The sequence below is a fragment of the Cryptotermes secundus genome, unplaced genomic scaffold (assembly GCF_002891405.2).
Source record: "Cryptotermes secundus unplaced genomic scaffold, Csec_1.0 scaffold816, whole genome shotgun sequence".
NCBI lineage: Eukaryota > Metazoa > Arthropoda > Insecta > Blattodea > Kalotermitidae > Cryptotermes > Cryptotermes secundus.
In genome coordinates this window covers 2968104-2981983 of record NW_019724601.1, presented here as the reverse complement: position 1 = coordinate 2981983, position 13880 = coordinate 2968104, and the positions used below count along the sequence as shown (strand labels likewise).

The following is a 13880-nucleotide window of genomic DNA, read 5'->3' as shown; positions in this document are numbered from 1 at the left end:
CCACCTACCTACCTACCTACCTGCCTACCTACCCACCTACCACTCGGCGCTATAGCCATGGGTGAGTCTTGGCCTCCTCTACAACCAGTCTCCACAACCAATGCGAGCTGCCATAGAAATGGATTACCCGAGGCTAGTTGTTAGGTTTCTCAACAAAATTCTTTTTACAGGATGAGGTTGTTAGCCCAACCCCCAGCCTGGAGGACCAGGGTATCTCTCTTAGCCTGGATTCTACCCTTTGACCTTTCCGGCATGGGTGACCCTACTGGTACATTTTTTTTTCTACAGCATTTTGTGCTATTTATGCTATCTTTGATCCGCAGACAATACATTATAATTATTGCATTAATTTAGATCTCACCTGATGATCACCAAATGAGGATGAAGATACGTTTCACAGGCTCTAAGCCCCCTTGGTCCTTGGCGTCTTATTTTCCGTTTAATGACCATTTTGCTGACGGTAGGACACCTTGCACGAGTGATTAGCTTGTCGCAAGGCCTCTTAACTATACACAGGACAACACAAACACAATGAACACATACAAAACATGTATGCCTTGTGTGGGATTCGAACCCACGATCCAGGCTTGCGAGCGAGCGAAGACAGTACATGCCTTAGCGAGGAGCGCTTTGAGGATGAACAAGCAAAATGGCGAACCAAGTTAGAAAAGGCGCGCAATGTCGTGTGTGGTTTGTGACGGCAGATTCAGCTACAACCTTTGGGGCTTATTCTCTCCTCTACCAGTCCTCAGGAACACGAGGCAGGATTCATCAATCTCTACGGTCCATTGGCACAAATACGCGACGCAGACGAACGGGGTGAGATCACATATCATTTGGATATTTTCGCTTAGTGGGGGGTGGAGTCCAACTGGGTCCACTCGGCACGGAGGCCACTGATTGGCCTATTGTGCCTATTGTACCTATTGTACCTATTGTACCTGCCCCGGGTGATTATGATGATGGGGAATTTGGTGGAATGAATATTGGCAGGGGAAACCGAAGTACTAAGAGAAATCCTGCCCCAGGGCCAATTTGTCCACCACAAATGCCACTTGACCAGACCCGGGATCGAACCCGGGCCACCGCGGTGGGAAGCCAGCGACTAACCGCTTTAGCTTTGGCGTGGCCTTAGAAAGTAATTGCAAACTTAGTTACCATTAAGTAGTTTAATAGTAATAGAAGGCATGTAATTAACATTGCGGGTCACATAAACGCAGGGAATTCCTTGATGGGCTGAAGACTGTCTTATGCTTGTGGAAGACACTGAATCTTGCGTTCTTGTTTGTTCCTTGTTTATTTAACTGTTTCATCTCTTTGACGAAGCTTCCAGTAGCACGGCCGTATAGCGTCGGATAACAACGGTAGATGAATTGGAAAGAATTTGGAATGATATTGTCGTAGCGTAATTTAGGTACTTCCTTGATATTTCCCTGGAGGGACCGAGAAATACCACGAAAAGTAGGAAAGCCGGTGACACGGGTGAGACTTCTGCCGCTAGGACAACCTGCACCCTGTTCGGTTGTTGATGTTTGAGAACTATATTGTAGCGTGTAGAGCCGTTGCTATATAACACTCACGAGATGGTCAGATATACCAGTGCCGTTTCTGGGAAACGGTTCGGTAAACACGTTCCCGTTGCTAGGCAGGAGATTCTTAATAATGGAACAGATGGACGTAACTGTAGAAGAGCTGTGTTTTCTATGTGGTCCATGCCGAGATGTTATAAGCAAGGGATAAAGTTAGACCCAGTCAGTTGAGTTCTATACGGGAATCTATAAAGAGAGGACCTGAGCTTGGAGGCAGAGGAATAGCCATTGTTTGAACCGTTACCAGTAAACGTCTAGTAACAGACTGATAACACTGTGTGCTGTAGTAAATTGTAAAGTGTGAAAATAGCGGTAGTGTTATATTTATTTGTAGTTACGACGTGTAAGTGGTCAGTAAATATATTTCACCAGTCCAGACCCCGTCTATAGTCACACATACTACGTGAGAGTATGTTATATGGACATTATGTGGATTGAAGTGCCTGGAACCAGTGATTATGAACGTGGTAATAAAGCTTCGGGTTTCCCAGAAGCATCAAGTCACGTGGTGAACTAATAACACGAACTGATCAACATGGACTTTCCCCGTGGAGATATTAATTTCTGGATTTCTGTGTTCTGATTTTCTTTGGCACTGGTTCATGGTACGTAGATAAGCCTTTTAATCAATTATAATCTTCCTCACAAATAACTAATTACAATAAATTCGCTTCTCTTTATTTTTAAAATTAACTTTTCAGTTTTACAGTTAAGTCTTAATTAAATTTCGGTATAATTAGAATGAATGGAATCCATATTTTATGATCATAAAGTTTTGAATGTTTCTCATGCTGTATCCAATGAGCGGGAGGGATGAAGATAAAGTCCTTGAACCGTAAAACTCTACTACAAGTACAGGGATGTTCGCCACTTTCCCTAGAATTACAAGTGCTCTGCAAGTTGTTATTGTTTCACATTAACTTCGACTGTCTTTTCTTCACTACTATTACCTTCTTAATTTCCGGCTTACCTCTAGTTTTATTTTGTTTTAATCGATAGCCGTTACAATTTACGCTAGAAATACCTTAAACCCTGCAGCACAAAACCGAGAGCAATATTGGTAAATCTGTCCCTTTGCTTAACTAATTAAGCACTACGCCATGAAACGGTTTGGGAGACAGTATGTCTAGGTCCGCGTATTCTTGAACTCAGCATTAGTTGGAGGTGAATGGACAGCGTCACGCTCCGGTTGCTATACCCTCGGGGAAAAACCTTCGGTACCCATTGTGTAGAAGCCTGATTGGGCCCCAGGGCCGGTCTGGACGACGCAAAGAGGGGAAAAAAATCTTGACCCTACCGGGATTCGAATTCCGACCCCTTGGCCGCCTACCTATAGCTAGGCTATGTACCGACTGAGCTGTCCCGCTTATAATGTAAAATCAGGCAACCAGTAGACATGCCTACCATCGCAGTTGCGTTTATGTTCTTGAGCAATCAGCTTCGATACTGATTTGTGGGAAACCGACATCCATTACTTACGTTCAGTGGAAGTGGCTTAATTTCGTAAGTCCCCGGGGGAGCAGTTTTCCGTTGTAGCTACATTAATCAACCAACGTCTATTCTGTCACGCACTTCACAGAGATATTCTGTTAACTAAATCGCCTGCCTGCCTTGGTCAGGCAGCCAGCTCATCTTTCAAGCACGAGTGGTTGCCTAGAGTGCAAGTAAATCAAATAAATTGACCACAGCTGCGGGAAAGACGGGAAAAAACCCTGCATTATACATTTCGGCCCTGTAATTTTTCATACATGAACTACTCCTGTTAACACATAAACGTGAAGAGTTCTTTCTTCTGGGATATAACATCGTGTAGTCCGTTGAGAGTCAGTCGACGTTTCGGAGGAATATGACGCTTCCATCTTCAGTGTCGAAGAGTAAGCCGAGCAAGAAGCCAGCGTGAAGGAAAGTGGCAAGCAGAGTTTTCACGTTGGTTTTTTTCTGGGCTTATTCTCCTACCCTGATGATGGACGGGACGTGTTCTTTCGTAACGTTGATTTCCAACAGACTGCACGGCGTCACATCCTGAAAGCTAGAACTGTTTATAACCACCGCGGCGAGAATTTCAAATCCTGCAACATATAAACGCGTTTTGCTTCTTTCAGCAATTAGAGAGATACACGTACACGTGCTCTGTCTGTAATTCTCTTCTGATTATTAAAACTTCGAAGGTGTCTTGGATTTGGCGTTCTGGAGACGTTGGTGCCCGTCACTTGGAAATGTTAGCTTCCTACTGACGTCTGAAACAATACTAGAAGTTTATATATATACATATACACGACCTCCTGTGTGGTCAAGTGGTCAGAGTTCCTGGCTACAGATCCAGAGGTCCGGTTTCGATTCCCGGCTCTACCAGATTTTTTTCTGAGAAGTAGTGGGTCTGGAACGGGGTCCACTCAGCCTCGTGAGGATAATTGAGGAGCTACTTCAAGGAAATAACGGCTCTGGTCCAGAAAACCGAAATTAACGGCCGTGGGGATTCGTTGCGCTGACCACGCGACGCCCTCTATCCGCTGAAGTTGGCATTAACTTTGCCGACAAGCGGCTGTCGGTAGGTCGGTATATTTCGCGTACGAACTAAAACCACGGAGTTTGTTTGTTTTTGTTTTGTTATATATATATAGAGGAATTATGTCTACCGTCAAACACAACAACGCAGTTTTAATGTCGAGCTTATTGCTGCCTACCTGTTTCGGCCGTATAAGACCATCATCAAGAAGTAATACACAGGAATACGTATAGTCATTAAACTACCAATATGGATCCCTATCGGTGCAACGCTTCGTCTTATATACTGACGTAAAACTTTTGCCTAAATTTGGTAAAAGTAAAAAAAAAAAGTAAAGCTATCCGTGTAACAGGCCATGAAGGCCCATAGGGTTGTGAGACGTTGAGGGTCCCACATTTCCTAGACAATCGGCTCAAAGATTTAATTAATTCCTGGTACTCATTTCTGTTAGAGGCTGAGTCGAACCCAGGGCCATAGTGCGGCTGGAAGGATTAGGTCAATTGAAAAAATCAATTGACCTCATCGGGACTTTATAATTAAAGTAGCAAATACATAAAATAAGATAAAAGATAAATATAAAGGTATACCATATACTTCATATACGGGTGATCTGTCTTGTGTTACAGGAGATGGGTCATTTTGCGCTCCCGGGATGTTCCGCTGCCCAGAAGGCAAGTGCATCCCTTCGCTGTGGGTGTGCAATTACCAGAAAGATTGCGAGAAAGGAGAAGATGAATTCCAGGCTTGTCGTAAGTAAACAACAATCGCACTCAGCTAATTAACGAAGCTCTGACGTCACAGTGTGTAATTAGTGCGTTAGAGGCGGCTACTTTGCCTTGTATTCCAGTATCGTCTGCAGCGCCGTCTAAATAAGTTTGTTTTACGCTTGTTCCCACAAAAATGATGGAAATTACAATCAGAAAAACGTGGTGATTTTCTCGATGAGTAACGATTTTGTGATTTCAAGAGTACAGTTGTACATCCATGATATTATGGTACATAAATTCGTGAAACAGAGTTCTTTATGGGAAGCTTACATTCGCCAAACTAATAAAAAAATTTACGTCCTTTTTTTGAAACTCTTGAATTTAATTTCCTTCCACACACCAGACTGCTAGTGGCCCTAACTCAGAGCCAGATTAATCCATTCCACAACACAATTTGACAAATATGTACCCACGGCACACGGCAGGGTTGTTGGTTGAGGCACTGTGCTACAAGCTTGAAGGTCGCGAGTTCGATTCCCGATGAGGTCATTGGATTTTACAATTTGCGCAATCCTTCCACCCCTGCAGTCGACTCAGTCTCTGACAGAAATGAGTACCAGGAATCTTCCTGGGAGTAAAGAACGGCCGGTGGGTAAGGCTGACAACCTTACCGCAATCTGTGAGCCGATTTTCCAGGGCCGAATGCGAATGTGGTGACGGTTTGCGAACGGAGGAACACGTCTTCTGGGACTATAAAGAGTACGAGGACCAGCGGGCAGCAGTGACGGGCTGCAAACGGAGGAACATATCTTCTGGGACTGTAAAGAGTACGAGGACCAGCGGGCAGCAGTGACGGGCTGCAAACGGAGGAACATATCTTCTGGGGCTGTAAAGAGTAAGAGGACCAGCAGTCAGTAGTGACCGGCTGCAAACGGAGGAACATATCTTCTGGGACTGTAAAGAGTACGAGGACCAGCGGGCAACAGTGACGGGCTGCAAACGGAGGAACATATCTTCTGGGACTGTAAAGAGTACGAGGACCAGCGGGCAGCAGTGACGGGCTGCAAACGGAGGAACATATCTTCTGGGGCTGTAAAGAGTAAGAGGACCAGCGGGCAGCAGTGACGGGCTGCAAACGGAGGAACATATCTTCTGGGGCTGTAAAGAGTACGAGGACCAGCAGGCAACAGTGATGGGCATACCCAGAGTCAGTTACAGAGCTCTTAAGGCTAGAAGAAGAAAGATTTGTGCAAGGCGTCTGTTACTTCATAAATAGCATTCCTATATTTATTTTAAAAAAGAAATATATGTAGAAAATATTAATAGTATATTCTTAGAGTTAAATTAAGAGAAATATTAAAATATCGCGGGGTAAAAGCTGTAGTAGAATAAGATGTTTATAAGAATATGCTACAGAGGGCAGGATGGGCATTGCCTAGGCCTTTTTTGTATTTACATTTTTTTTTCAAAATAAAATAAGTGCCCAGAGTGAAGGCATTGAAGAACCTTGCAGTCACGCACATAATCAAGGAACTTCCTGCCTATTATGAAATCCAAAATTTCGTTTTCTTCTTCACACGAACGTACTATTGGTCAGCACCTGAGCCAGATGAATCTGGACCATCTCTGCAAAATATATAATCATTATATTAGGATCCGATATTCTCACAGCCGTGGTTATGAAGGCTTCTGTCTTTTTGGACGTAATGCTCTTGTGGTCCGTTTAAAGTCACACGACGTTTCAGAGTGACATGGCGCCTCCATCTTCAGATCAGAAAAATAAATCAAGAAACTATCGCGAAGCAAAAAGCAAGAAACAAAATTATAATATTACGAGGGAGAGTCAGTAAATAGGTCACAAATAGATATAAAACATGTGATATTCGAACCTGGGAAAAGTTATTTCTCGATATATCCTCTACACAACATTGAGACACTTGTCCCATCGCTTTACCAGTCCATCGAAACCTGCAGCATAAAAGTGTTTTGACTGTTGTCTCAGCCACATCCTCACCCCTGCTTCAACCTCTGCGTTATCAGCGAATTTGCCACCCAGTTGTTATCCGCTTTACACGACAAACACTTCCCACTTTTCTTTATGAACATCCTTTGCATTGAGTCCTTTTGCCCACAAAAAGCATAGCAGAATTACGATTTTCAATAGTACACACCTCAAACACAGTCGCCATTTTGACTACTGAAACGAGCCTCTGAATATGCGCATGCCCGTGTACTGCTTAGACATTCATGAAGTTGAACTGTGCTGCTACCTAGTGATACACACAGGAAAACTATTACATCCATTTCAGCTGTTTTATTTCCATTTGTGGCCAATTTACTGACTCTTCCTCGTAGTTTTGTATACTGTACTTGAAATGTATACTCATTGCTCATGTCAAGAGCCCACATTTAATAGAGGATGAAGCGGTAAACAATAAAACGAAGAGTACGTTGTTCTAGGGGTGTAAGGCCATGTAGTGCAATAGTCCTTCGAGCTTTCAGAGGGAAGTATTGCCTTCATCATCAGGGTGAAGGAGTAAGCCAAACAAACAACCAGCGGTAGACTTCAAGCAGAGCGCCTGTTTCTTACTTCCTACTTGCTTGGCTTTCTATTAGACCCTAATGGTAGTGGGTTCTGTGACCGCCTCTCTGGTCTAGTGGTCAGAGTTCCTGGCTAAAGATCCAGAGGTCCCGGGTTCGATTCCCGGCGCTACCAGATTTTCTGAGAAGTAGTGGGTCTGGAACGTGGTCCACTGAGGGACCCTCCTGAGGATAATTGAGGAGATATTTCAAGGAAATGGTTGCTCCTGCTTAGAAAACCGAGATTAACAGCAGTGGGGTTCCGTTGTACTGAACACGCGACACTCTCTATCCGCTAAAGTTGGCACTAACTTCACCTACAAGTGGCGGTCGCTCTGACGGTATAGTTCGCTTGCGGACTACAGGCCACGGAGTTTGTTTTTAGTAGTAGGATATTCCGAAACGTCCGCAAACTTGTCCCGGAATGAAGATAATAGTCCTCTTAGTTACTTTTGAATGAACTTCAAGTTCAACAGGCGATGAAATGTCTTCATTTTCATGTCTTTAGATAACACAGGCCTACAAAAAAAAATTTTTTTTTGGTGTCTAGGATTTTAGAACTAATTTTAGTTATATTTAAGGCGCTGAATCTAAATATAAAATCAGTTTTTCTCTACCAGCTCTACTTTTTTAGATCAGCGTTTTTGTAACGTGCAGTTCTACACAAAATGTGCAGTTCTAATTGTATTTTGTGCAGTTCTAAATCTCATATGCAAGGATTGGTTCCTGTATATTTGCCCTATTGTCAGTCTGCTGTCCACTGAGTTCCCCCAAAATCCACTAGATGGCATTGTCTGTCCGGTGTGAAGTGAACTTGAACGCTTCCACTAGAGTTGAGGTTAGTTTATATGTTCTCGCCGTGCAGGGTACATCGAAGTTGGCCTCGGGTGATATTTGTTTATAAAAGTAAAAGAGTTGTTATAAATTTAACCTAAAACGTACTGTGTTGAAGATTGTTGTGTTTGTGTTCCTGAATTGAAATAAAATGAGTTCAAGAAGAAGAAGTTGTATAAATCAACCTGATGTGTTTTGTTACATATGTGGAGAATACACGTTAAAAGAAAACAGAAAAACTGTTAGTGACTTTGTAAAGAAAGCTTATTTTGTATACTTTGGTGTTAGGCTTGGTGATCAGGATAAAACCTGGGCACCGCATCAGGTCTGTAAAACTTGTACAGAACATTTACGACAGTGGACTACCGGGAAAAGAAAAAGTCTGAAATTCGGCGTACCGATGGTTTGGAGAGAACCCAAGAACCACTTCGATGACTGTTATTTCTGCCTAGTAAATATTACTGGAATCAATCGAAACAACCGTAGCAAGTGGACTTATCCTGATTTAGCCTCTGCAAGACGCCCAGTTCCTCACTCAGAGGAAGTACCGATCCCAACGTTTCACCAGCTACCAGAGCTCTGTGAGGATGAGTATTTTCCCTCTAATCACCCTTCTGATTGTAATGAAGGTGACAGTGATTATGAAGGGATGTCGTCAATCCCTCAACGTTTTAACCAGGATGAGTTAAATGACCTCATCAGAGATCTCAACCTGTCAAAAGAAGCTTCTGAATTACTGGCTTCTAGGTTGAACGACAAAAATTTACTGGAACAAGAAACCAAAATTTCCTTTTACCGCACAAGAGAAACGGATCTGCTACCCTTCTTCTCTCAAGATTACAATCTTGTATATTGTCACGAAATTAGAGGACTCTTGGAAAAAATGGCTCTTCCTGAATATTTTCCCGATGATTGGCGCCTATTTATTGACAGCTCAAAGCGAAGTTTGAAATGTGTCCTTCTACACAATGGAAACAAATATGGTTCAATACCAATTGCTCACTCCACGAAAATGAAAGAAGAATATAACACCATAGCTTTGGTCTTAGAGAAGATAAAGTATCATGAACATCAATGGGTGATTTGTGTGGACTTAAAAATGGTAAATTTTCTCCTTGGACAGCAAAGTGGTTACACCAAATATCCCTGCTTTTTGTGCCTCTGGGATAGCAGAGACAAAACACACCACTGGGTTAGAAAAGAATGGCCCAAGAGAGAAAACATGTACGTTGGGGAGAAGAATATCATTAACGATCCCTTAGTTAGACGAGAGAAAATCATCTTTCCTCCACTGCATATCAAGTTGGGCCTTATGAAGCAGTTTGTAAAGGCCCTTGATAAGAACGGATCATGCTTTGCATATATAGAAATGAAAATGCCTCAGTTGAGTACGGAAAAAATTGAAGCAGGAATATTTGACGGCCCACAAATAAGACAACTCATTAAGGATCCTGCCTTCGCAAATTCGATGAACGAGGCTGAGCGAAAAGCCTGGACTTCATTTGTTGCAGTTGTCGAAAATTTTCTGGGCAAACACAAAGCTGAAAACTATGTTGAACTGGTAAACGAGATGCTTAACAGTTTCAAATCCCTTGGCTGTAACATGAGCATTAAGGTGCACTATTTACACAGTCACTTAGATAGTTTTCCTGAAAATTTAGGAGACACCAGTGAGGAACAAGGTGAAAGATTTCACCAGGATATTAAAACTATGGAGGACCGCTACCAAGGAAGATGGGATACACACATGATGGCAGATTACTGCTGGAGTTTAAAAAGGGACTGTTCTAAAATACATTCAAGAAAGTCACGAAAAAGAAGCTTCCGTAGTGTTCCGTGACTATAGTTGGTTTGACTGTTATATATAGTCGATGATTTTTTCCTCTATCTTTGTATTTAATATAATAAAATAAAAATATAAATATAATGTAGTAATAAAAATTCCATGTTGAGTTTTTTTATTTGATCCACTGATTTAACTTAAAATAGTGTAACGTATATTTCACCAAAATGTTATATCTTAAAAATTTGAGCTCCTAGGCAAAAACTAATGCCATATTTGAATTCAGGGCATCAAATTCATATGAAATCAGCTCCAAATACCCCGGCACCAAAACAGCTGTTGGCCTGTGTAATGGCTCGGGACTTGGGTTAGACACGCTTTCCCGTGTACGCCTCCCTCCAGCGCCATCTCTGTTTACCCACCAAACTGCTGACTGCCATACCTGTGTTCGTGCGGTCTCCCGGCAACCGTTCCTTCAAATTCCCTCGCATGCATGAACGATACTTGGAAGATAGTCACTTTGGCATCATCTTCTTCGCCATGCATGACTTAACAAGTGTGAAGTGCTGGCCTGTATTGTTAACTGTCGGTGAAAGCCTAAGGCCTAATTCAGTTACCTCAACTTGGAAGGCACCTTTAGTGAGCTCAAAGGATCGTTTGTCGGCACGATCTCATCAGATGCATCAATTTTAGATAGGATTAACCTCAATACACCTCATGTAACAAAGTTCACACAGTTGAAGCCAAGGTTGGGGAGAATACTGCTTTTGGCGATATTCTGAGACTAAGACACTAATGAATGTTTACCTTCCTCTGTGTAGGCCTGTCATGCATATATTACTGCAATTGTAGTTAATCTCTCATAGTAGAATACGAAGGTTCAGAGCCTTAAGTGGTGTGTGTCTAAAATATATATTGTGACGTAGACCCATTGCTAGACAACGGCTCCTCTTTCGAACCTGAAGATGGGAACGATATGTATCTGAAACTTCGGGCTCTCTTCCTGACTGCAACCCAAGAGATCTACACTAAAACTATGTTTGCAGAATAAAACAAATACATTTGGATTCCTTATATATTTAAATCTGGAATATTGTTCTAGAAAGGGGCACTCAGCGTAGTTGGTTGAGGTACTATGTTACAAGCCGGAAGGTCGCGGGTTCGATTCTCGATGAGAACGTCGGATTTTTAAGTGACTAAATCCTTCCAGCCGCACTATGGCCCTGGGGTCGACTCAGCCTCTAACAGATATGATTACCAGGAATCTTCCTGAGGGATAAAGGGCGGCCGGCCAGCGCGTAGGGCTGACAGCCTCACCGCCATCTGTGAGCCGATTGTCTAGAAAATGTGGGAGCCTCGACGTCTCACCCTATGGGCCTTCACGGCCTGTTACAGGGATAGCTATTTTATTCTGGAAATCGTGAAAAGCGAACTTCATTGTGTCACGGAATTTGTTACGCCGTTATAGAAACGTGCGTCAATATTGGAGGACACCACTGTCTTATACAGGGTATCCCGTAATTCTGGTACCATAGGGAGTAACATCTTCTGGAAGAAATTGTCACTGCACGCAGCGAGATCACGTCGCAAACAGTTCGCGCCATTTTCTTGTTCTGGCCCAAACGTTTGTGCGTTTGCATCGGCGTTGAACGTGTATCATAACAGCTGTGTCATCGGTACAGACTTTTAGGACATTCTGTATTATGAAGTAAAGTTGTTTTGCTGATAACATCTACCACAGGATACTGGCTATTCTGACAGGTTTTCATGGTTTGCTCCAGTCTCTTCAGACAAGTTCCTGGATAGTACACCAAAATTAGGTCACGGCCAATTCCTTTCACATCCTGTCTCCAATTATTATTCATAGAGGGTGTCGCGTAGTCAGCGCAGCGAATCCCCACGGCCGTTAATTTCGGTTTTATAGACCGGAGCCGCTAATTTTTCATTCAAGTAACTCCTCAGTTATCCTCACGAGGCTAAGTGGACCCCGTTCCAGACCCACTACTTCTCAGAAAATCTGGTATCGCCGGGAATCGAACCCGGACCTCTAGATCTGCAGCCAGGAACTCCGTGCACTAGGCCACAGAGGCGGTAGCGGTCGATTTTCTCTTCGGAGAGAAGCCCAGCACCGACCGGGGTCTCGCTCTGCGAGCGGACGGTAGTAAGACCGCAAACGTAAGAATGAATCATCCCGTATGTACACATGTCTCGCTGGTTATGCAGCATTGCGTAATAATAATTGAAGGTCTGGTTTGCTCCAAGGCTGATTCAGCACCATAATAATTCTATATTAGCGCTTCCCCATTTCAATCTTAAGGCGTAAACAAATTCTCTGTAGCTGGCTGCACACTTCAGTGTGGCCGATAGTACCAGTATCACTTGTAAGAGCCGCGCATGCGCATTTGATCTAGCTAATAATGCGGAGGTGACGATGTGGCTCGGAATGTAGTGTCACGTTAAAAGCAAGTTGTTATCAGTGCTCAGATGAGTGGCACAGCACAGACTGTAGCGAAGCGATGCCGAATATTTACGGTAAAAGGTAAAATTGTCCCTGTTCTTAATTAAGCCCAACGGCATGAAGACATATGGTAGAGTAGAGGTGTAGCTCCACCATTATTGACCCCGGCACTAGATGGAGGTGGGTGGTCAGGTTCACTCCGCGACTGCTTTACCCCCACGGAAACAATCCTTGGTACCCACTGAATAAGTGGATGGGTGGGCCCCAGAGCCGGTCTTGACGCTGTGAATCAGAAGAAAATATCTCGCCCCTGCCGGGAATCGAACTCTGGCCATCCAGTTCATAGGCTAATCGCTGTACCGACTAAGCTATTCCGGTTCCCATGAAATACGATCGAAAATAGGTGATAAGGCCGTCGGCTTGGTGTATTTTTGGGTTGCGAAGAATCCGACCGTATTAATTGTTACGTCATTTAACGATTTTCATGCGTAACGGATTTGATATATAATTTATAATTGTTATTTACCTGTATGCTCTGTTACACCCAGTGAACAAACGCTATGTATAATATTCTAATTACAGCGTTTGCCAGTATTTATTTGTAGTTATGTGTGGGGTTCCGTTGTGCTGACCACGCGACACCCTCTATCCACAAAAGTTGGCACTAACTATGCTGACAAGCGGCGGTCGCTCGGTCGGTATAGTTCGCTTGCGGTCTATAGGCCACGGAGTTTGTTTTTTTAGTTTTAGGGGCCACAATGATGGCTCTTACAGTCGAGACACGTCGCAGAATATCTTAACGAAAATTTGCCTTATAAAACTGCGTATCTACTAGTTATAAGTAATAAATAATTGTTGATTAACTGTATTGCATAAATATAACATTGAGTATGATTGGTAGACGATTGTGATTTGCGATTAGGTAAGCATTTGGATTGAGCCAGCTGCAAACTTTCCTTTCTTCGTTTTTTTTTTCAGAACATTGTCAATATCCAAAGCGTCAAAGTGTAGGATCTTGATAAACGATGAATTGGAAATAATCTGGAAGGAAGCGGTCATATTCTGATCGAGATACTCTCCCGAAGTATCGTAGAGGAACGGGGGAAAACCACGAAGCTGGTATCATGTTCGAGTTTGTAACCGAACACCTCCCGAACATAAGTCTGCAACGTTGCTGCTGCGCTATCCTTCTCCGTAGTTGTACCCTGTTCCCAACGCCTGTTCGCATGGAAACGGGGCCGAATTTAAGGGACAGGGCGACCGTGGTGGTCATCCCGGAGCCTCCACAATGCAGAAATATAATCTACATGTTTTACTAAGACATTTACATCTATTAATTTACGAAAAGATGGTTTGTATTTTTAGTTGTTATAAGAAATGAAAACAAAAACAAGGGAAAGGGAGAGAAATGTCATAGCTTAAA

General features: G+C 43.1%; 1 protein-coding gene across 1 annotated transcript in view; it reads left to right on the top strand.

The window, feature by feature from the left end:
- LOC111862481 (low-density lipoprotein receptor-related protein 2) overlaps nucleotides 1-13880 on the top strand; it is a 340196-nt gene that overhangs the window by 246703 nt on the left and 79613 nt on the right. The window contains exon 3 of the mRNA XM_023847942.2: nucleotides 4722-4844. Within this exon, the coding sequence (XP_023703710.1) occupies nucleotides 4722-4844 (123 nt within the window). The remainder of the gene's footprint in view (nucleotides 1-4721; nucleotides 4845-13880) is intronic.